At 49.1% G+C, this 23,437-nt stretch overlaps 1 protein-coding gene across 1 annotated transcript in view; it reads left to right on the top strand.

Moving 5' to 3' along the window:
• LOC143808068 (putative cation-transporting ATPase 13A5) overlaps positions 1 to 23,437 on the top strand; it is a 642,074-nt gene that overhangs the window by 319,604 nt on the left and 299,033 nt on the right. Inside the window, exon 19 of the mRNA XM_077290325.1 lies at positions 12,642 to 12,805. Within this exon, the coding sequence (XP_077146440.1) occupies positions 12,642 to 12,805 (164 nt within the window). The remainder of the gene's footprint in view (positions 1 to 12,641; positions 12,806 to 23,437) is intronic.

Here is a 23,437-nt window from a genome sequence, read left to right as displayed (position 1 = left end):
TGGCTGTTCCGGCCTACTAAAGGTGTCTGTCTGCCCCCGCCTGGTGTTGTCCTCAACTGAATAAAGCTGAGCTTCTACCTTCTGTTCCAAATTACCATTTTTAAAAATGCAATTGGCTGTTCCGGCCTACTAAAGGTGTCTGTCTGCCCCTGCCTGGTGTTGTCCTCAACTGAATAAAGCTGAGCTTCAACCTTCTGTTCCAAATTACCATTTTTAAAAAAGCAGTTGGCTGTTCCGGCCTACTAAAGGGGTCTGTCTGCCCCTGCCTGGTGTTGTCCTCAACTGAATAAAGCTGAGCTTCTACCTTCTGTTCCAAATTACCATTTTTAAAAATGCAATTGGCTGTTCCGGCCTACTAAAGGTGTCTGTCTGCCCCTGCCTGGTGTTGTCCTCAACTGAATAAAGCTGAGCTTCAACCTTCTGTTCCAAATTACCATTTTTAAAAAAGCAGTTGGCTGTTCCGGCCTACTAAAGGTGTCTGTCTGCCCCTGCCTGGTGTTGTCCTCAACTGAATAAAGCTGAGCTTCAACCTTCAGTTCCAAACATACAACAAAAAACTGGTACAATACAAAAAGTGGCCTCCAGCTACAAAAACTTTCTCCTACAAGTAGTTAACTGACAGTTTTTTTTCCAGTGAAAACACAGATATGGCATCCAACGAGTGTTGTCCTGTCTCGTCTTCTTTATATTATTGCCAAGAAGCTGCAACTGAATAAAGCTGAGCTTCAACCTTCTGTTCCAAATTACCATTTTTAAAAAAGCAATTGGCTGTTCCGGCCTACTAAAGGTGTCTGTCTGCCCCTGCCTGGTGTTGTCCTCAACTGAATAAAGCTGAGCTTCAACCTTCTGTTACAAATTACCATTTTTAAAAATGCAATTGGCTGTTCCGGCCTACTAAAGGGGTCTGTCCCTGCCTGGTGTTGTCCTCAACTGAATAAAGCTGAGCTTCTACCTTCTGTTCCAAATTACCATTTTTAAAAATGCAATTGGCTGTTCCGGCCTACTAAAGGGGTCTGTCCCTGCCTGGTGTTGTCCTCAACTGAATAAAGCTGAGCTTCTACCTTCTGTTCCAAATTACCATTTTTAAAAATGCAATTGGCTGTTCCGGCCTACTAAAGGTGTCTGTCTGCCCCTGCCTGGTGTTGTCCTCAACTGAATAAAGCTGAGCTTCAACCTTCAGTTCCAAACATACAACAAAAAACTTGTACAATACAAAAAGTGGCCTCCAGCTACAATAACTTTCTCCTACAAGTAGTTAACTGACAGTTTTTTTTCCAGTGAAAACACAGATATGGCATCCAACGAGTGTTGTCCTGTCTCGTCTTCTTTATATTATTGCCAAGAAGCTGCAACTGAATAAAGCTGTGCTTCAACCTTCTGTTCCAAATTACCATTTTTAAAAATGCAATTGGCTGTTCCGGCCTACTAAAGGTGTCTGTCTGCCCCTGCCTGGTGTTGTCCTCAACTGAATAAAGCTGAGCTTCTACCTTCTGTTCCAAATTACCATTTTTAAAAATGCAATTGGCTGTTCCGGCCTACTAAAGGTGTCTGTCTGCCCCTGCCTGGTGTTGTCCTCAACTGAATAAAGCTGAGCTTCTACCTTCTGTTCCATATTACCATTTTTAAAAAAGCAATTGGCTGTTCCGGCCTACTAAAGGTGTCTGTCTGCCCCTGCCTGGTGTTGTCCTCAACTGAATAAAGCTGAGCTTCAACCTTCTGTTCCAAATTACCATTTTTAAAAAAGCAATTGGCTGTTCCGGCCTACTAAAGGTGTCTGTCTGCCCCTGCCTGGTGTTGTCCTCAACTGAATAAAGCTGAGCTTCAACCTTCTGTTCCAAATTACCATTTTTAAAAAAGCAATTGGCTGTTCCGGCCTACTAAAGGTGTCTGTCTGCCCCTGCCTGGTGTTGTCCTCAACTGAATAAAGCTGAGCTTCAACCTTCTGTTCCAAATTACCATTTTTAAAAAAGCAATTGGCTGTTCCGGCCTACTAAAGGTGTCTGTCTGCCCCTGCCTGGTGTTGTCCTCAACTGAATAAAGCTGAGCTTCAACCTTCTGTTCCAAATTACCATTTTTAAAAAAGCAATTGGCTGTTCCGGCCTACTAAAGGTGTCTGTCTGCCCCTGCCTGGTGTTGTCCTCAACTGAATAAAGCTGAGCTTCAACCTTCTGTTCCAAATTACCATTTTTAAAAAAGCAATTGGCTGTTCCGGCCTACTAAAGGTGTCTGTCTGCCCCTGCCTGGTGTTGTCCTCAACTGAATAAAGCTGAGCTTCAACCTTCTGTTCCAAATTACCATTTTTAAAAATGCAATTGGCTGTTCCGGCCTACTAAAGGGGTCTGTCCCTGCCTGGTGTTGTCCTCAACTGAATAAAGCTGAGCTTCTACCTTCTGCCTCTTATTAACTGCTGTTTTTTTAAAAAATTGGCTGTTGCGGCCTACTAAAGGTGTCTGCCCCTCCCTGGTGTTGTCCTCAACTGAACAAAGCTGAGCTTCCACATTCTGGCTTTCGCCCTATACTATCAGATATTAAACTGCATTTGGCCTACTAGTGTGGTTAGGCCCTTGAAACAGTGTCTGCTGCTCTTGGGTTTGCTACTCCACTGAACAAAGCAATGCCGCCTGTTTAGTCCTGTTACCAATTTTGAACTGCATTTAGCCTACTTTATTCTTTGGCCCTATATCTGTTTCCTCCTCATCCTGCCCATTGCCCAGCCACTGCTAGATGAGTCTGCTGGTACATTGACCTAGACCACTACATTCCCCTTATACTCTACACAGCCAGAATCTGACCCTGCTGAAAGTAAGGTTCCCCTTCCCGCATGTTATACCACCTTACACAGGGACAAAGAGGAAGGTGCAGATGAAAGTGCAGGTTCCTTCATCAGGTGGGGGGGCATACTCGTTGGCGACGTCACTGGCACAGGGCCCCTCAGAGTACGCAAAAGTGTCGCTGCTGGTGGGAGGCGCCCCCGCCATGCAAACACACATCGCTGTACTTTGAGGGGCCCTGTGCCAGTGCCAATGCGAACGAGTGGGCCCCCCCTGCTTGCTCAGGATCACAGCACTTGCAACGTTGAAATACTTACCTTTCCCTGCAACACCGCCGTGACGTAGTCCGCATTTCCTGGGCCCACGAAAAACTTGAGCCGGCCCTACTCCCCCCACAACTTTTGCCAAATGACCCCCAATTCCCTATGCCCAACTATTATTATAAAGTTAATTAAGATTGACAAGCTTCAGAAACAAGAATGGATGTTTTTGGCATTAAAATGGGCACTGTAGGTGTTTTCCTGGCCTCCACTCACTGCCGACTATGCTTCCCCATTGACTTGCATTGGGTTTCGTGTTTCGGTCGATCCCCGACTTTTAGCGATAATCGGCCGACTGCACTCGACTCGACTCTGGACAAAATCGGGTTTCACAAAACCCGACTCGATCTTAAAAAAATGAAAGTCGCTCAACTCTAGTCTGCACATATTCACACTTATCACTTTATTCCACTCTCTAGTTATCCACAACACACTTTATTATTTACATACCATCATCATTTTTCCTATTGATGTTTCTTATACACTGTGTCCACATATTCTTTAGTTATTATTTATCATTATCCTTTACCATTCCCTTATTCCTTTGATTAATATGACCTGACTGGATCTGTATGCGTGCGCTGTCAGTATTCCTGGAGTCCCCTGCTTCCTGTGTCTCTATGTTTCCGAGACGCCAAGACTTGTATTAGCTTGCCCTATTGATTTAATGCTATTACTATTACTCCTGCACTGGCTCTGCATCTTTGGCTCTTACTTGTGTTGTCACACTTTGTACACATTATATAACATTTATTCATACATTATCCTTGCTGTTTATGTATGTACCTTCTGTGACACCCTGTCTTTAATCCATTTGCATATAGCCTGGCTATTTATACCCTTGATATATATACAGCTCTGGACGGTGGAGAAGTTTTCGGTACACAAGTGGCAATACTTAGGACTCTGCGTGAACCAGTAAGTGCCTTGCAGCGCGGCAACTTTGTTTTCTTTTCAGCTCTGGAAAAGATTTAGAGACCAATGCAAAATTTTCAGTTTTTCTGATTTTTCTCTTTATAGGTATATTTTTGAGTAAAATGTAAATTGTTCTTTTATTCTATAAACGTCTGCCAACATGTCTCTGAATTTCCAAGCAATAAATTTTGTATTTTTTTTCTGACAAAAAAACCCAGTGCTTTTAAGACCTCAAATAATGCAAAGAAAACAAATTCAAAAACAACAATACTAATGTTTTAACTAAGGAAGTGCTCAGAAATCAATATTTTGTGGAATAACCATGATTTTTAATCACAGCTTTCATGGGTCTTGGCATGCTTTCCACCAGTCTTTCACACTGCTTCTGGCGCAAAAATGTAAGCAGATCTTTGTTTGATGGCTTGTGACTATCCATCATCTTGATTACATTCCAGGGGTTTTCAATGGGGTGCAGGTCTGGAGATTGGGCTGCCCATGACAGGGTTTTGATTTAGTTGTCTCTTTTTTCCAGAGCTGTATATCCATTTATTCACTTTTTTGTTTTCAGATGTTTGTACTAGTGTATTCAGTGTATTCAGACAAACTACTACTGTGAGACATTGTCCTTGTGGGCCTCTGCTTTCATTGTTTAAATATCCTGCTTTTGATGCTTGTCTATTTATATAACATTTTTGTATAATCCTTTGCCTAAATCCCTTGCTGTTCTGTTTTTTACGTGATTTTCTATTTTGGTTAATCAAGTGTTATATTTTAACATGTGCAGGCACCTCTTTTTGCACGTAGTGCTACTTCTCATTACCCTCACCAATAAAGGTATTTTAACCTTAAAATTATTGTTCCATTTTTTTCTTCTGTGACCACAACATAATTGTTCAAAATTGTGCGGTATTTTGAATAATTGCAAATGATGAAAAAGGTTAAAAGGTCTGGATAAGGAAATATATGACAACATATAAAAAATAAAAACTTCGTGAAAACAAGGAAAGAACTTAAAAAATGCGTAACTGAAATAATTTATACAGTGCAAACATAAATTACTATTAGAACCATTTTTATGTCAGAAAACATGGTGCAAATTCAATGACAAATCAGGGCCTGAATGTGATAATAGCTCATTACATGATTAAATTTCTATTAGGCTGGTTTCATATTTGCGGTTGTGTCCGCAGAGTTTGTACCACATATATCCGCATGCGTTGTGTTTTCCTATATTTAACATTAGGGACGCATGCGTTCTTGTTTGGTCGCGTTTTGCCGCGTTCGATGACGCAAACGCCGTTTCATCGTTTGCGGCTTGGCGCGGAAATGCAACATGTAGTAATTTTTAGAGGCATCAATTTGCCGCCTGGAAACGCATGCTGTCGATTGCGCAAGGATTGCAACAAAAAAACGCATTGCTGTCTATGTGAATGCATGGGTTTACAAGCACATGCATTTGGTTGCGTTCATGAACGCATGCGTTCCACAATAGAAAAACATGTCTAGACTCTGATAAGCCACCCACAACATACAAGGTGATAAAGGGAGGGTGTGGACAGTTGCAGGTCACTTCTCAGCAGACAGCCAAGCAGAGCAGACAGACCACAGCGGACAGCCAAGCAGAGCATACAGACAACAGCACCTTTGAGAAAACAAGCCTCTGAACAATGTGAGTATATCCTATCCAATGCCTTTATTTTCTAATTTCTTTCTCTACATGTCCTAATTTCTTGCATTTTGTTTCTTTCTACATGCATCAGAATGTCTTCTTGTTCTTCTTCTGGTGAGGAGTTTCGTCCTGGGCCGTCGGAAGTCGAGCATGTCAGTGAGGTGAGTACTTGCCTCGTCAGATTGGTAAGTATTCACTGTCACATCTACACATGTGACAATTTGAATTTTTCTATTTTTTAGAGCTCTCCTTCTACTGCGGCAGAGACAGGGCAGGAGCAGCGGAGTCAAGGTCCGGTGGAAAGATGGCAGCGGGTACGTATACAAGGCTGACTGTCTACTGTATCCTCAGTGTAATATTCTTGAATCTTCCTTTCTTTCCATTCGTATTCCTTTACTTTTTTCTTCTGGAATCCTTTCGTATGTCGACTTTCCTATTCATGCCATTTCTCAGCATCTTTTTTCTATCTTTTCCTTATGGTAATTGAACAAACTTTAATGACTTTATTTAATTTTTAGGTTTCACAACGGGAGGATGATCTTATTGAGAATGACCTCCTCATCTCCCTTGTCCAGGAGCGAGTTCTGTTGTGGGACACACGGGATCCACTGCACTCAAACAACATCACGATCCGGCGCTTATGGAATGAGGTGGCCAAAGAGATGTGTGATGGCTGGGACAACGCCCCGACACAGGTCCGAAGTGCATTTGGTAAGTATTGCACTGCAGTGTGAAGCAGCAGAGACCTTGGGCATGCTCACACAACTGTGTGTGATGAAAGAAACTCACAGGAGTTTCTCTCATCACACACAGTTGTATGAGCACGGACAAAAGTCCTTTTTCTGACCACAATTTTTTTTTTTTAACAGTGGCCAAAGTCAAAACAAGTTGGCGTTCGATGAAGGACCGCTTCAACAAGGACCTGCGTCAAGAGAGCCGTGTTCCCAGTGGTTCAGGAGCAAGGATCAGAAAGTACACATACCATCGAGTTCTGGCATTTTTAAGACCGGTCCTTGCCCAGAGAACGTAAGTATTTATCACGTGCATTAGGTTGTATTGTATTGCCATAATCTGTATTTTTTATATTCCACAGGATTTTGCGTCTGGTTAATATTTGGTATTAATTTTCTTTTTCCTTTTTTCATAGCACATACAGCACTACTGTTGGCCCAGGTTCTGGAGCGGTCCTTCATCCGACAGCCACGGACCCATTCCAGCCACCCAGCAGCGCAGCAGCAAGTGGGCCTTCCACACTAACTGTAGACCAGGGAGCTGGTCCATCAGGTCTTCCCCTTTCGCAGTGCTCTTCCACTGCCCCTTTTTTTGGGGGCTCCTCCCGGCAGCGGCAGAGGGCTTCGGACAGGTCACTCATGCCCGAGTTTTTGCACTTGAGCTCGGTTTTACACGAAGCAATCAAGGCTTTGGGTGACCGAATGGATGTTTCACATAGCCTCTCGAATGCACGTATCCATGAGGTCAGCAAGAGCCTTGATCAAGTGAAAGCCGACCTCCAGAGGCCAGCATATAATTTTTTCAACCAAATTGAGCAGGGTATGTCGGAACACCTTACTCCTGATCTCCAGCTGAGTGTCATGCAGGCCTGCAATGCTGCTTACATGCAGGCTATGCAGCAGAGCTGGTATTTCCATCAGACAGTGGTGGCATATCCACCTGTGCCTTCACTGTCACGATTGACCTCAATGCCGACCTCTGCTGCATCCCACTGCACGGCCACCTCAATTCATTCCACAGCCGGACACCACTACACCACCACCACCATGCCGAGTGCAGTTGCATCCGAGTGCATCCCACCGCCACCACCATGACAACTGCTGCTCCTGCTTGGACCTCCTCCACCACCACCACGATGCAGCAGGACCCTGGCATGGCCTTCCATACTGCCACCACCACGATGCAGCAGGACACTGGCATGGCCTTCCGTACCGCCACCACCACGATGCAGCAGGACCCTGGCATTGCATTCTGTACCGCCACCACCACGATGCAGCAGGACCCTGGCATGGCTTTCCGCTCTACAAGCGCTATGGACTCTGGCATGGCTGCATGATCTATGAGCACTATGGACTTTGGCATGGCTGCACGCTCTACTAGCACTCTGGACTGTGGCATGGCTGCATGCTCTACGAGCACTATTGACTCTGGCATGGCTGCACGATCTATGAGCACTATGGACTCTGACACAGTGCAGCTGGACCCTGACAGGTCACCCACCACCACGTCACACCATATGAGACCACCAAGACCTCCCACAACCAGGCAAACCAAAAAAGACACAAACAAAAAAAAAACAGAGGACTCTTAGCATTCCTCCGCCTTCACCTCCCAATGTGTCTGTAATGTCAGGTTTGCCTAAGCCTTCCAGTGTGTCTCAAGCCTCTCATGTGTCAAGCCCCATCCCCGAACTTCCAGACCCTTCTAGTTTCATTGCCCCTTCTCCTGCCACCTCTGCGTCGTCTACGGTTAGCCAGGCCTCTTTGCTTCACACCCCCCATTTACATCACTCTATCCCAAGCCGGCGCAGTAAATACATTTTTTGGTTGTTAAAAAATAAAAAAATATTTGATTTGCCACAATTATGTTTGGTTTATTGTGTCTTCCGCCCCCGGCAACACACACCGTGCGCCAACTAAGAAACTTCGCCACACACTTACTTTTTGGGCCACATCATATCTCCAGTAGTTCTAAAAAAAAAAGACTGCAGCTTTGTGTGTCTATAGTATACAGATATGAGGTGGGCCAAAAAATATTAGATGTATTATCTCCATAATCTCTTCTTGTCTGTGACTAGTGTGGCAGTCTGAAGAGAAAATGGTGGAAATACAGTGCAGTGCGGTGACCTCTACTGAACAGGTCAGGTGTCAAAAAACTCATTAGTTAGGACACCTGACCTGGTGAGTAGAGAACTGCCTTGGATAACCACCATTTTCTCTTCTTTATACATAATCTATTACACACAACTTGAGGGACAAAGGTGGTCACACACTACATATCTATGCTCACCTGCACAGGTGTCAGAAATAGTGAATTCACGAGGCTGTTATATGTGCATCATGAATTCATTATTTCTGACACCTGACTTGATGAGTATAGATCTCTTTAGTGTGACAGTCATTGTCTCTTCAGTCTGTGTCCAATGGATACAGCAGAACAGAATCAGGACGCAATGACGTCAACAAGCGTACCAATAAAGCAACATGGCTGCCATAACACTAGCAGTATGTGGCCAGTGTTTTATATCAGTATTTGTAAGTCAAAACAAGGAGTGGAATAATTAGAGGTAAATTATTATATTAACATAATAACTAGCACCTCTGCCTTTATCACCCACTCCTGGTTTTGGATTACAAAAACTGATATTAAATACAGACCAAATACTGCCAGTTTTAGGACAGCCTTGGTTTGTAGAGGAAAAACATAGGAGACACGGTCAACACAACCAAAACTAAAGTTTATTTATGAGAAATATTATTTTCATATCAGAAAATTACTGGTACAGATCTAATTACAACAGGACATTTACACAACATTGTCCTGCCATGACACACGTCCAATATCTGAATAAAAACAAGGCAGCAAATTGGTCCCGCATGTGACCAACTGCTGCAGTTGACCGCAGCGGGTGATGCTGGAAATCGGGCAGTGGGTGTGCAACTGGTTCATCCAGTTCAATGTTGGGTTGCTCCTTAGCCATTATATAATGTCATGTCGGACGCCGTTCAGACCAGGTCGTCCGACAGACAGCGGTAGTTCCGCTTTTGACCACTATTTGCTCATTGGCGTCGGCTAGATTTTGTCTCGCTGTTCCAGGGTTAATTTACCTGATCCTCGGATTGGAAGCTGGGCCATGCCCATTGCCTTTAAATAGCTTTCCTGATCAGTGGGCGTCGCCGATTATAGCTTCTGTCTTGCGTTGTTATCTCGGTCTGGAGTGGAGAGCTGGTTGTTGGAGAATCGTTGCTGGTGGTGTATTTTCCTTTGTCTTATTTACTCCTTCCTATATTTGTGTTTATTTTGCCCTGCACATTTATAGTGTATTCCTGAGTGACTGCAGCGTGGTGTATATTTTCCTTTATCCTTGTCTGTGCTAACTGTGGGTATTGGTGTATTGCATTCACTGGGTGGAGGGTGGAGGTTTTCAGCCTAGGGTTGTAACAGGAGGCAGGGTGAGGTTCGAGGCCTGGACATGCACACCATCAGTGTAAACTTCAGGTAGAGGGTCAGTCAGCATTTCCCTAGTCTGAGGGTAATTGCAGGGGCCTGGGTTATTAGCTCTCGCCCACCTAGTCTCCCCGTGACATATAATTGTGCAGAACCACACAGGCTTTGACCACCTCGTTGACTGTTTCCACTTTCGAATTTATGGCTGATGCAAGAATGCGCCGTTTAGCTCCCAGAATGCCAAAGGTACACTCTACTGTTCTTCGGACCCTGGTCAGTCTGTAGTTAAAGATCCTTCTAGTGTGGTTCAAGTCCCGACTGGAATAGGGCTTCAGTAGGTTTTCACACATCTGAAAGGCCTCATCCCCAACCATAACAAATGGCATTGGTGGACCTTGAGTGTTGGGGAGAGGTTGTGGCAGGGGAAAATTGAAATCTTGGCCATACACACGGCGGCCCATATCCGAGTTCTTGAAAGTCTGGGAATCGTTGCCACGGCCAAAAGCTCCAATGTCCATGGCGATGAAGCGACAGTCAGCATCGGCTATTGCCATGAGCACAACAGAAACATATTTTTTGTAATCGAAGTACTCCGATCCTGTTCTGGCTGGTTTGATAATGCGAATGTGCTTTCCATCCACCGCTCCTAAACAGTTGGGGAAATCACACACACTCCAGAATTTTTCCGTAATTTCAAGCCACATTTCCTGGGTGGGTAGGAGTATAAACTCATCCCGGAGTACATTCCACAAAGCCCGGCATGTGTCCGCAACTATTCCGGACAGGGTGGATATTCCAAGCCAGTATTGGAAGTGGAGGGATGATAAACTCTCTCTGGTTGCCAGAAATCTGTAAGAAAATCAAACCCAAAAAACATTAAAATCTATTCTATTTATGGTGTGGTTACGCTAGAGAAAGAAAGGAAAATACCCAAAACATACATGTCAGAAAACACAAAATTTGGACTGTCATTGGTTTAGATTTGGAACGTACCTTAATGTAACCAGCAGACGTTCCTCCGGTGGAATCGCTCTACGGAGCTGTATGGCTCCTTGGACACGAGCAAGCAAATCCCGGAACGAGTCTTGCAACATCCTTGTGTATTCCTGGAATTTCTCTGGGTTGGCATTAAGCTCACCATACAGCGTGTCATAGGCTCCACGGCTCTCACGTAGTTCGATAATGGGGTGCCTCCAAAAACGCCTACGTTGTCTCCTTCTCCATCTTTCGCGATTTCTGTCTTGCTCCCAAGCAAAAGCACAGGCAAGAAACAGCTTGATGCTTAAATCCAGGTTGAAATAAAAGCTCTCCATGCGAAGATCCATCATGACACAGGATACAGTAGCAAACTGTTAAGATTTCAGTAGCCCTAGGGTCTATATATAGAGATCCCATAATACACGCCCTCTGTAGACCCATTGGCGGTGTCTGGTTATCTTGATTTTTCTCTTGTGAAATTTCTCATCATGCGCACCAAAAACGCAAATGCAGAAAAAAACGCATATAAACGCGGTATTTTTTTAACCGCATGCGATACCGCATGCGTCTAAAAAACGCCGCGTTTGTACATGTTTATATGCGTTTTTTCCACCACTTGCGGATGCGTTTTAAAGGCTGCGGATTTAAACGCTAATGTGAAACTAGCGGGTATGTGTCCACGTTCAGGATTGCATCAGGATTTGGTCAGGATTTTCCATCAGTATTTGTAAGCCAAAACCAGGAGTGGGTGATAAATGCTTAAGTGGTGCATATGTTTCTATTATACTTTTCCTCTAAGGGTATGTGTCCACGTTCAGGATTGCATCAGGATTTGGTCAGGATTTTCCATCAGTATTTGTAAGCCAAAACCAGGAGTGGGTGATAAATACAGAAGTGGAGCATATGTTTCTTTTATACTTTTCCTCTAATTGTTCCACTCCTGGTTTTGGCTTACAAATACTGATGGAAAATCCTGACCAAATCCTGATGCAATCCTGAATGTGGACACATACCCTAATTGTTCCACTCCTGGTTTTGGCTTACAAATACTGATGGAAAATCCTGACCAAATCCTGATGCAATCCTGAACGTGGACACATAGGGTATGTGTCCACGTTCAGGATTGCATCAGGATTTGGTCAGGATTTTTCATCAGTATTTGTAAGCCAAAACCAGGAGTGGGTGATAAATGCAGAAGTGGAGCATATGTTTCTATTATACTTTTCTTCTGATTGTTCCACTCCTGGTTTTGCCATCAAAAACTGATGAAAAATCCTGACCAAATCCTGATGCAATCCTGAACGTGGACACATACCCATACCCTTACACGGTCTAGTTTAAGGCTGCGTGTCCACGTTCAGGATGGCCGGCGGTATCGCCGGAGCGGCAAAGCCGCTCAGCGCTAAGCCCCGCCCCCTTTCTGGGACGCGATGATGCCGGATGTGTACTGTACACATCCGGGATCATCGCACCCCTCGCCATAGGGTCCTGTGATATTACTTGCGGCAACGCAGCGTCGCCGCAGGTAGCATGGATATGCTGCGATCTGAAAAGACGCGCAGCATGTCCGGAGTCGCAGGCCCGCCGCGTGCGGGTTTCCACGCATATTGGTCACGGGATTTCAAAAAATCCCCTCCACTATGCTGGAACATCTGGACGCTGCGTGTTTGACGCTGCAGCGTCAAACACGCAGCGTCTTCTGACCGTGGACACATACCCTTAAGGGTCAGCACACTCAATTCATTTGTCTGCATGCATTATTTAACACTGCTATCTACAATAACATTCTAATTATTCTATTTTTGAAAGGTGATAATCTTCAGACGGCTTGTACAGTGGGACTGAGCTCTGGAATGGTACCTGATGAGTCCAGTTTACTCCTAGTGGAAGCTTGCAAACCTGATGGGGAAAGGCCTGCGTCATTTACAAGACAGTCACTGGAAAGCAACAGGGACAAATCACACACCCAAAATGTAATTCTTGTGTATCAGGTTGATGTGGGAAAAGTGACAGAAACTTTTGTGTTTTTATTAAAAGGAAATTCAATCTTACAAAGTTAATAAAAAGATGGGCTGCTTTACAAAAATATTTTTTTTTAATATATTGTTCATTTAAAATGGATTGTAGCTAGTGTTGAGCGATACTTTCCGATATCGGAAAGTATCGGTATCGGAAAGTATCGGCCGATACCGTCACAGTATCGGAATCCAATCCGATACCGATACCCGATCCCAATGCAAGTCAATGGGACGAAAATATCGGAATTAAAATAAACCCTTTCTTTCCTTGTAGGTTAATTCTACATGAAGGAAAACAACTAAGAATAATGTAGGATGTATTGGGGGAGGTGGCGGAGACATTAAAGGCACAGGGGTTTATCCCAATCAAATAGAATAGCAGTATTTTTAATTTTTTTATGACGTTCGGCGTTAGAAAGAATTTGACTATGTTAATTTTTTATTTATTTTGTCAGATATTGATGTTTCACTACTTCCACGCCCTTCACCCTATTTTTTACTTCTCCCACACTTTCTTCTTCATTATCCTCATCATCAGCTTCTGTGACATCAACTTCTTCACCTTATTCATCTTCTTCTTTTCTACGTATATATATATATTTTTTTTTACATTGTTCATATTCTTTTTATTTAACTATTATCTTTTTTATATTCAACTTCTTCATCATATTCTTATTTGTGACAGGCATTCCCGTAGTTGTTATCTATAAAAGTTTGAAGATTACACCTTCCGTTCTGCCTGTCACAAAACAGTTACATTTGTCCGCGTTCAGTTTGGCCTGCAGCATCAGGCTTTATCCAGGGGCACCACGAGGAGGAACGGACTCACCCCCATACACTGCTTAGTCTTCTTCTGCTTATAATTTAGATAATATCTTTTGCTCTGATATTTAGTCTTATGCTTAATGTTCTTCTGCTCTTTGTTCTGCAGCCTCTTGTTCTTCTGCTTCTCGGTCTTCCAGGTTGTCGTCGTCATCTCCAGGGTCGTCATCTCCAGGGTCGTCGTCATCGGGGTCGTCGTCATCGGGGTCGTCGTCATCGGGGTCGTCGTCATCGGGGTCGTCGTCATCGGGGTCGTCTTCAGGGTCATCGTCTCCAGGGTCGTCGTCATCTCGGTGGTTGTCGTCTCTGGTGTCGTCATCATCTTAGGGGTGGTCTTCCGGGTCATCGTCTTTCGGGTCTTGAACTTGGAAATGTAGCAGAAGGTACAAGAAGGCTGAGAAAATGCCGAGAAACAGCTGATGGAACTGGAACTCGGATGGCTACCCGAAGGTCCAAGAGCCAATGGAACTACCGAGGACCAGCTGACGTTACTGGAACCCGGTTACTAAGCAGGAGGTACCCGTGCCTGAAAGCACTACCAAGGACCACCTGACGTTGGTGGAACTCGGATACCCAGAGGGAGGCACCTAAGCCAAAGGCTCTGCCCGGAACCAGCTGACGGTACTGGAACCAGGATGGGGAGCAGAAGGTACAAGAGCAAAAGACACTGCCGAGAACCAGCTGACGGTACTGGAACCCGGATGGGTAGCCGAAGGTCCAAGAGCCAATGGAACTACCGAGGACCAGCTGACGTTACTGGAACCCGGTTACTAAGCAGGAGGTACCCGTGCCTGAAAGCACTACCAAGGACCACCTGACGTTGGTGGAACTCGGATACCCAGAGGGAGGCACCTAAGCCAAAGGCTCTGCCCGGAACCAGCTGACGGTACTGGAACCAGGATGGGGAGCAGAAGGTACAAGAGCAAAAGACACTGCCGAGAACCAGCTGACGGTACTGGATCCCGGATGGGTAGCCGAAGGTCCAAGAGCCAATGGAACTACCGAGGACCAGCTGACGTTACTGGAACCCGGTTACTAAGCAGGAGGTACCCGTGCCTGAAAGCACTACCAAGGACCACCTGACGTTGGTGGAACTCGGATACCCAGAGGGAGGCACCTAAGCCAAAGGCTCTGCCCGGAACCAGCTGACGGTACTGGAACCAGGATGGGGAGCAGAAGGTACAAGAGCAAAAGACACTGCCGAGAACCAGCTGACGGTACTGGAACCCGGATGGGGACCTATTCAAGCTTGTCTTCCTAGGGCCCCAACTGGCAGTGTGTTAGAGCCCAGGGACAGCAGGAGGAGGAGCAGGAGGAGGAGGAGCAGGGGGAGGGGAGTGTAGGCCGAAGCCTGCACTGGCGGCAGCTTTGGGTGTGTTGTGTCTGCGTGGCGGTCGCAGGACACGTTGCCGGCTACACAGCAGGGGAACAGCTGGCGGTGCTGGACCCCACTGACACATTGGCGAGGTGTTTGGCTCTGTGCAGCCAGCACTTCCGGACAGCAACTAGCATTGTTGGAGCCCGGGCTCTGCAGGTGGAGCAGAGTGTAGGCCGAAGCCTAATTGAACCGATTTCAAAAGTCACCTTTAACCCCCCCTCAGGGGTTACAAAGTAGAAGAGCCACAGCTTATGCAGCAGCAGTGCTGCGCAAGTCAAAGGTTGCTCTTGTAATTTTTCTCCTTGCACACGCTGAATGGAACACGTATAACATTTAGCCCTTTATACAGTCAAACTGTGTAATGGAGGCGCGAGTTCCCTTTGTAATGAGACGCAGCAGAGATGTCAAGAATCCCACCTTGGTGCTGGGTGCAGCCTCCTGAGCGTTGTTATTTGCTGTACAGGAGTCTGCGCTGTCGTGTTATCCCCTGGCCTAGCGCCGTTAGCGCTGCCCATCTTCTGGCATCATGTAATGTCGGCCGGTGCGGTTCGCGATGGCCATGAATCCCAGCCCCGCAGTGTCTAAACATTGTTAAAACACTGCGGGGCTGGGATTCACGGCCTGGCGCAGCACATGTGTTCGCCTCTCACACTCGGGTCCTTACACCCGCTTCAGACTGTGCGGCGTCATCTGATCCCTTATCGCATGCCACGGCCATGAAGCCGCACAGTCCGAAGAAGGCGGAAGGAGAGGAGGGACAGGCGAACTGATGCACTGATCCTGCCCATGAATCACACCCTCGCAGTCCCAATAAATAAGACACCGAGGGGCGTTGTGTGGGTCAGGGCGGCCGCAGAGGCGCAGCCAGCCAAACAATGATGCCAGAAGACGGGCAGCGCTACCAAGGGGGTTGCAGCGTGTCATTACAAAGGAAAGTCAGACCACGGGGACGGTTAAATGGTCACACAGAGGACACATTTCAGACGTGTTTTCAGTTCCACATGTGCGAGGAGAATACGTTTCTGAGCCACCTTGCACACATGCAGCATTACCGCTGTACAAGGTGGCCTTAAAAACGTACAAACGCCTGGGGGAGGGGGGACAGGTTCCCTTCAATTTCAGTTCTTGTGTCTGCGTGGCTTTTGCAGGACACGATGCCGGCTGCACAGCAGGGGAACAGCTGGCGGTGCTGGACCCCACTGACACATTGGCTGGTGTTTTTCTCTGTGCAGCTAGCACATCTGGGCCCCAACTGGCGGTGTGTTAGAGCCCAGGGACAGCAGGAGGAGGAGCAGGAGGAGGAGGAGCAGGGGGAGGGGAGTGTAGGCCGAAGCCTGCACTGGCGGCAGCTTTGGGTCTGTTGTGCCTGCGTGGCGGTCGCAGGACACGTTGCCGGCTACACAGCAGGGGAACAGCTGGCGTTGCTGGACCCCACTGACACATTGGCGAGGTGTTTGGCTCTGTGCAGCCAGCACTTCCGGACAGCAACTAGCGGTGTTGGAGCCCGGGCTCTGCAGGGGGAGCAGAGTGTAGGCCGAAGCCTACTTGAACCAATTTCAAAGGTAACCTTTAACCCCCCCTCAGGGGTTAGAAAGTAGAAGAGCCACAGCTTATGCAGCAGTAGTGCTGCACAAGTCAAAGGTTGCTCTTTTAATTTTGCTCCTTGCACACGCTGAATGAAACACGTATAACATTTAGCCCTTTATACAGTCAAACTGTGTTGGAGGCGCGAGTTCCCTTTGTAATGAGACGCAGCAGAGATGTCAAGAATCCCACCTTGGTGCTGGGTGCAGCCTCCTGAGCGTTGTTATTTGCTGTACAGGAGTCTGCGCTGTCGTGTTATCCCCTGGCCTAGCGCCGTTAGCGCTGCCCATCTTCTGGCATCATGTAATGTCGGCCGGTGCGGTTCGCGATGGCCATGAATCCCAGCCCCACAGTGTCTAAACATTGTTAAAACACTGCGGGGCTGGGATTCACGGCCTGGCGCAGCACATGTGTTCGCCTCTCACACTCGGGTCCTTACACCCGCTTCAGACTGTGCGGCGTCATCTGATCCCTTATCGCATGCCACGGCCATGAAGCCGCACAGTCCGAAGAAGGCGGAAGGAGAGGAGGGACAGGCGAACTGATGCACTGATCCTGCCCATGAATCACACCCTCGCAGTCCCAATAAATAAGACACCGAGGGGCGTTGTGTGGGTCAGGGCGGCCGCAGAGGCGCAGCCAGCCAAACAATGATGCCAGAAGACGGGCAGCGCTACCAAGGGGGTTGCAGCGTGTCATTACAAAGGAAAGTCACACCACGGGGACGGTTAAATGGTCACACAGAGGACACATTTCAGACGTGTTTTCAGTTCCACATGTGCGAGGAGAATACGTTTCTGAGCCACCTTGCACACATGCAGCATTACCGCTGTACAAGGTGGCCTTAAAAACGTACAAACGCCTGGGGGAGGGGGGACAGGTTCCCTTCAATTTCAGTTCTTGTGTCTGCGTGGCTTTTGCAGGACACGATGCCGGCTGCACAGCAGGGGAACAGCTGGCGGTGCTGGACCCCACTGACACATTGGCTGGTGTTTTTCTCTGTGCAGCTAGCACATCTGGGCCCCAACTGGCGGTGTGTTAGAGCCCAGGGACAGCAGGAGGAGGAGCAGGAGGAGGAGGAGCAGGGGGAGGGGAGTGTAGGCCGAAGCCTGCACTGGCGGCAGCTTTGGGTCTGTTGTGCCTGCGTGGCGGTCGCAGGACACGTTGCCGGCTACACAGCAGGGGAACAGCTGGCATTGCTGGACCCCACTGACACATTGGCGAGGTGTTTGGCTCTGTGCAGCCAGCACTTCCGGACAGCAACTAGCGGTGTTGGAGCCCGGGCTCTGCAGGGGGAGCAGAGTGTAGGCCGAAGCCTACTTGAACCAATTTCAAAGGTAACCTTTAACCCCCCCTCAGGGGTTAGAAAGTAGAAGAGCCACAGCTTATGCAGCAGTAGTGCTGCACAAGTCAAAGGTTGCTCTTTTAATTTTGCTCCTTGCACACGCTGAATGAAACACGTATAACATTTAGCCCTTTATACAGTCAAACTGTGTTGGAGGCGCGAGTTCCCTTTGTAATGAGACGCAGCAGAGATGTCAAGAATCCCACCTTGGTGCTGGGTGCAGCCTCCTGAGCGTTGTTATTTGCTGTACAGGAGTCTGCGCTGTCGTGTTATCCCCTGGCCTAGCGCCGTTAGCGCTGCCCATCTTCTGGCATCATGTAATGTCGGCCGGTGCGGTTCGCGATGGCCATGAATCCCAGCCCCGCAGTGTCTAAACATTGTTAAAACACTGCGGGGCTGGGATTCACGGCCTGGCGCAGCACATGTGTTCGCCTCTCACACTCGGGTCCTTACACCCGCTTCAGACTGTGCGGCGTCATCTGATCCCTTATCGCATGCCACGGCCATGAAGCCGCACAGTCCGAAGAAGGCGGAAGGAGAGGAGGGACAGGCGAACTGATGCACTGATCCTGCCCATGAATCACACCCTCGCAGTCCCAATAAATAAGACACCGAGGGGCGTTGTGTGGGTCAGGGCGGCCGCAGAGGCGCAGCCAGCCAAACAATGATGCCAGAAGACGGGCAGCGCTACCAAGGGGGTTGCAGCGTGTCATTACAAAGGAAAGTCACACCACGGGGACGGTTAAATGGTCACACAGAGGACACATTTCAGACGTGTTTTCAGTTCCACATGTGCGAGGAGAATACGTTTCTGAGCCACCTTGCACACATGCAGCATTACCGCTGTACAAGGTGGCCTTAAAAACGTACAAACGCCTGGGGGAGGGGGGACAGGTTCCCTTCAATTTCAGTTCTTGTGTCTGCGTGGCTTTTGCAGGACACGATGCCGGCTGCACAGCAGGGGAACAGCTGGCGGTGCTGGACCCCACTGACACATTGGCTGGTGTTTTTCTCTGTGCAGCTAGCACATCTGGGCCCCAACTGGCGGTGTGTTAGAGCCCAGGGACAGCAGGAGGAGGAGCAGGAGGAGGAGGAGCAGGGGGAGGGGAGTGTAGGCCGAAGCCTGCACTGGCGGCAGCTTTGGGTCTGTTGTGCCTGCGTGGCGGTCGCAGGACACGTTGCCGGCTACACAGCAGGGGAACAGCTGGCGTTGCTGGACCCCACTGACACATTGGCGAGGTGTTTGGCTCTGTGCAGCCAGCACTTCCGGACAGCAACTAGCGGTGTTGGAGCCCGGGCTCTGCAGGGGGAGCAGAGTGTAGGCCGAAGCCTACTTGAACCAATTTCAAAGGTAACCTTTAACCCCCCCTCAGGGGTTAGAAAGTAGAAGAGCCACAGCTTATGCAGCAGTAGTGCTGCACAAGTCAAAGGTTGCTCTTTTAATTTTGCTCCTTGCACACGCTGAATGAAACACGTATAACATTTAGCCCTTTATACAGTCAAACTGTGTTGGAGGCGCGAGTTCCCTTTGTAATGAGACGCAGCAGAGATGTCAAGAATCCCACCTTGGTGCTGGGTGCAGCCTCCTGAGCGTTGTTATTTGCTGTACAGGAGTCTGCGCTGTCGTGTTATCCCCTGGCCTAGCGCCGTTAGCGCTGCCCATCTTCTGGCATCATGTAATGTCGGCCGGTGCGGTTCGCGATGGCCATGAATCCCAGCCCCGCAGTGTCTAAACATTGTTAAAACACTGCGGGGCTGGGATTCACGGCCTGGCGCAGCACATGTGTTCGCCTCTCACACTCGGGTCCTTACACCCGCTTCAGACTGTGCGGCGTCATCTGATCCCTTATCGCATGCCACGGCCATGAAGCCGCACAGTCCGAAGAAGGCGGAAGGAGAGGAGGGACAGGCGAACTGATGCACTGATCCTGCCCATGAATCACACCCTCGCAGTCCCAATAAATAAGACACCGAGGGGCGTTGTGTGGGTCAGGGCGGCCGCAGAGGCGCAGCCAGCCAAACAATGATGCCAGAAGACGGGCAGCGTTACCAAGGAGCTTGTTGCGTGTGTCAATACAAAGTCAAATCACACCTGAGGGACGTTTTAATGGTCACAGAGGACACATTTTAGACGTGTTCACTTCAACATGGGCAAGGAGAATAAGTTTCTGAGCCACCTTGAACACATGCAGCATTACTGCTGTTCAAGGTAGCTGTAAAACATAGAAACACCTGGGGGAGGGGGGACAGGTTCCCTTCAATTTCAGTTCTTGTGTCTGCGTGGCGGTCGCAGGACACGTTGCCGGCTACACAGCAGGGGAACAGCTGGCGGTGCTGAACCCCACTGACACATTGGCTGGTGTTTTTCTCTGTGCAGCTAGCACATCTGGGCAAAAACTGGCGGTGTTAGAGCCCAGGGTCAGCAGGAGGAGCAGGGGGAGCGGAGTGTAGGCCGAAGCCTGCACTCGAGCAAGTTGAAAGGAAACCTTTAACCCCCCCCCCCCAGGCGTTTGTAGCTGAAAGAGCCATTGTGTACAGCACTAATGCTGGAAAAGGTAAACTTAGCTCTTTTAATTATGGTCCTTGTACATGCGGAACGTAACATTTATGAAATGTGTCCCCTCACAGCGTTAAACCGTCCGGTAGGTGGAACTTTCCTTTGTCGTGTGACGCAGCACAGCCATCATTTTTACCCCCTTGGCGCCGTGCGCCGCCTCCTCAGCGTTGTTAGAATCAGTCCCGGAGCCTGCGCTGTTAGGTTAGCCCTTGGCCATGCACACATGTTGCGCTGCCCGTCTTCTGACCTCATTTGGTGTCAGGCTGGCTGCGCCTGTGCGGGTGCGCTGGCCGAGATCCCGCCTCGCAGTGTCGTCTAATGTAATCCCACCGCGGGCCTGTGATCCGTGCCCGTGCGCAGTGCATATCCTCTCCTCTCACTCCCCTCCCTACGGCTTTTTCAGACTGTGCGGTGTCACGGCCGTGGCATGCTATTAGGGACCAGCTGACATCGCACAGTCTGAAGAAGCCGTAGGGAGGGGAGTGAGAGGCGAGGATATGCACTGCGCACGGGCACGGATCACAGGCCCGCGGTGGGATTACATTACACGACACTGCGAGGCGGGATCTCGGCCAGCGCACCCGCACAGGCGCAGCCAGCCTGACACCAAATGAGGTCAGAAGACGGGCAGCGCAACATGTGTGCATGGCCAAGGGCTAACCTAAGAGCGCAGGCTCCGGGACAGATTCAAACAACGCTGAGGAGGGGGCGCACGGCGCCAAGGGGGTAAAAATGATGGCTGTGCTGCGTCACACGACAAAGGAAAGTTCCACCTACCGGACGGTTTAACGCTGTGTGGGGACACATTTCATAAGTGTTTGGTTCAGCATGTGCAAGGAGCATCACGAAAAGAGGCACTTTTTCCCTTTGCATCATTACTGCTGCACAAGGTGGCTCCTTCAGTAACAAACGCCTGGGGGGGGGGGGGCAGGTTCCCTTACATTTAACTTGTTGTGCCTGCGTGGCGGTCGCAGTACACGTTGCCGTATACACAGCAGGGGAACAGCTGGCGGTGCTGAACCCCACTAACACATTGGCGAGGTGTTTGGCTCTGTGCGTACAGCACTTCTGGACGGCAACTAGCGGTGTTGGAGCCCAGGGAGAGGTGGAGGAGGAGGAGGTTGGAGGAGGTTGGAGGAGGAAGGAGGGATTGCCACACACACAGCAGGGGAACAGCTGACGTTACTGAACCCCAATAACAGAGGAGGGACTGTTGACTGTGCGTACAGCACTTCTGGACGGCAACTAGCGGTGTTGGAGCCCAGGGACAGGTGGAGGAGGAGGAGGTTGGAGGAGGTTTGAGGAGGAAGGAGGGATTGCCACACACACAGCAGGGGAACAGCTGACGTTACTGAACCCCAATAACAGAGGAGGGACTGTTGACTGTGCGTACAGCACTTCTGGACGGCAACTGGCGGTGTTGGAGCCCAGGGACAGGTGGAGGAGGAGGAGGTGGAGGAGGTTGGAGGGATTGCCACACACACAGCAGGGGAACAGCTGACGTTACTGAACCCCAATAACAGAGGAGGGACTGTTGACTGTGCGTACAGCACTTCTGGATGGCAACTAGCGGTGTTGGAGCCCAGGGACAGGTGGAGGAGGAGGAGGTTGGAGGAGGTTGGAGGAGGTAGGAGGGATTGCCACACACACAGCAGGGGAACAGCTGACGTTACTGAACCCCAATAACAGAGGAGGGACTGTTGACTGTGCGTACAGCACTTCTGGACGGCAACTAGCGGTGTTGGAGCCCAGGGACAGGTGGAGGAGGAGGAGGTTGGAGGAGGTTGGAGGAGGTAGGAGGGATTGCCACACACACAGCAGGGGAACAGCTGACGTTACTGAACCCCAATAACAGAGGAGGGACTGTTGACTGTGCGTACAGCACTTCTGGACGGCAACTAGCGGTGTTGGAGCCCAGGGACAGGTGGAGGAGGAGGAGGTTGGAGGAGGTTGGAGGAGGTAGGAGGGATTGCCACACACACAGCAGGGGAACAGCTGACGTTACTGAACCCCAATAACAGAGGAGGGACTGTTGACTGTGCGTACAGCACTTCTGGACGGCAACTAGCGGTGTTGGAGCCCAGGGACAGGTGGAGGAGGAGGAGGTTGAAGGAGGTAGGAGGGATTGCCACACACACAGCAGGGGAACAGCTGACGTTACTGAACCCCAATAACAGAGGAGCGACTGTTGACTGTGCATACAGCACTTCTGGACGGCAACTGGCGGTGTTGGAGCCCAGGGACAGGTGGAGGAGGAGGAGGTGGAGGAGGTTGGAGGGATTGCCACACACACAGCAGGGGAACAGCTGACGTTACTGAACCCCAATAACAGAGGAGGGACTGTTGACTGTGCGTACAGCACTTCTGGACGGCAACTAGCGGTGTTGGAGCCCAGGGACAGGTGGAGGAGGAGGAGGTGGAGGAGGTTGGAGGAGGTAGGAGGGATTGCCACACACACAGCAGGGGAACAGCTGACGTTACTGAACCCCAATAACAGAGGAGGGACTGTTGACTGTGCGTACAGCACTTCTGGACGGCAACTAGCGGTGTTGGAGCCCAGGGACAGGTGGAGGAGGAGGAGGTTGGAGGAGGTTGGAGGAGGTAGGAGGGATTGCCATACACACAGCAGGGGAACAGCTGACGTTACTGAACCCCAATAACAGAGGAGGGACTGTTGACTGTGCGTACAGCACTTCTGGACGGCAACTAGCGGTGTTGGAGCCCAGGGACAGGTGGAGGAGGAGGAGGTTGGAGGAGGTAGGAGGGATTGCCACACACACAGCAGGGGAACAGCTGACGTTACTGAACCCCAATAACAGAGGAGCGACTGTTGACTGTGCATACAGCACTTCTGGACGGCAACTGGCGGTGTTGGAGCCCAGGGACAGGTGGAGGAGGAGG

Source organism: Ranitomeya variabilis, chromosome 2 (assembly GCF_051348905.1).
Source record: "Ranitomeya variabilis isolate aRanVar5 chromosome 2, aRanVar5.hap1, whole genome shotgun sequence".
NCBI classification, from domain to species: Eukaryota; Metazoa; Chordata; class Amphibia; order Anura; family Dendrobatidae; genus Ranitomeya; species Ranitomeya variabilis.
Note: the sequence above shows the minus strand (reverse complement) of the source record. Positions and strands in the feature narration are given on the sequence as shown.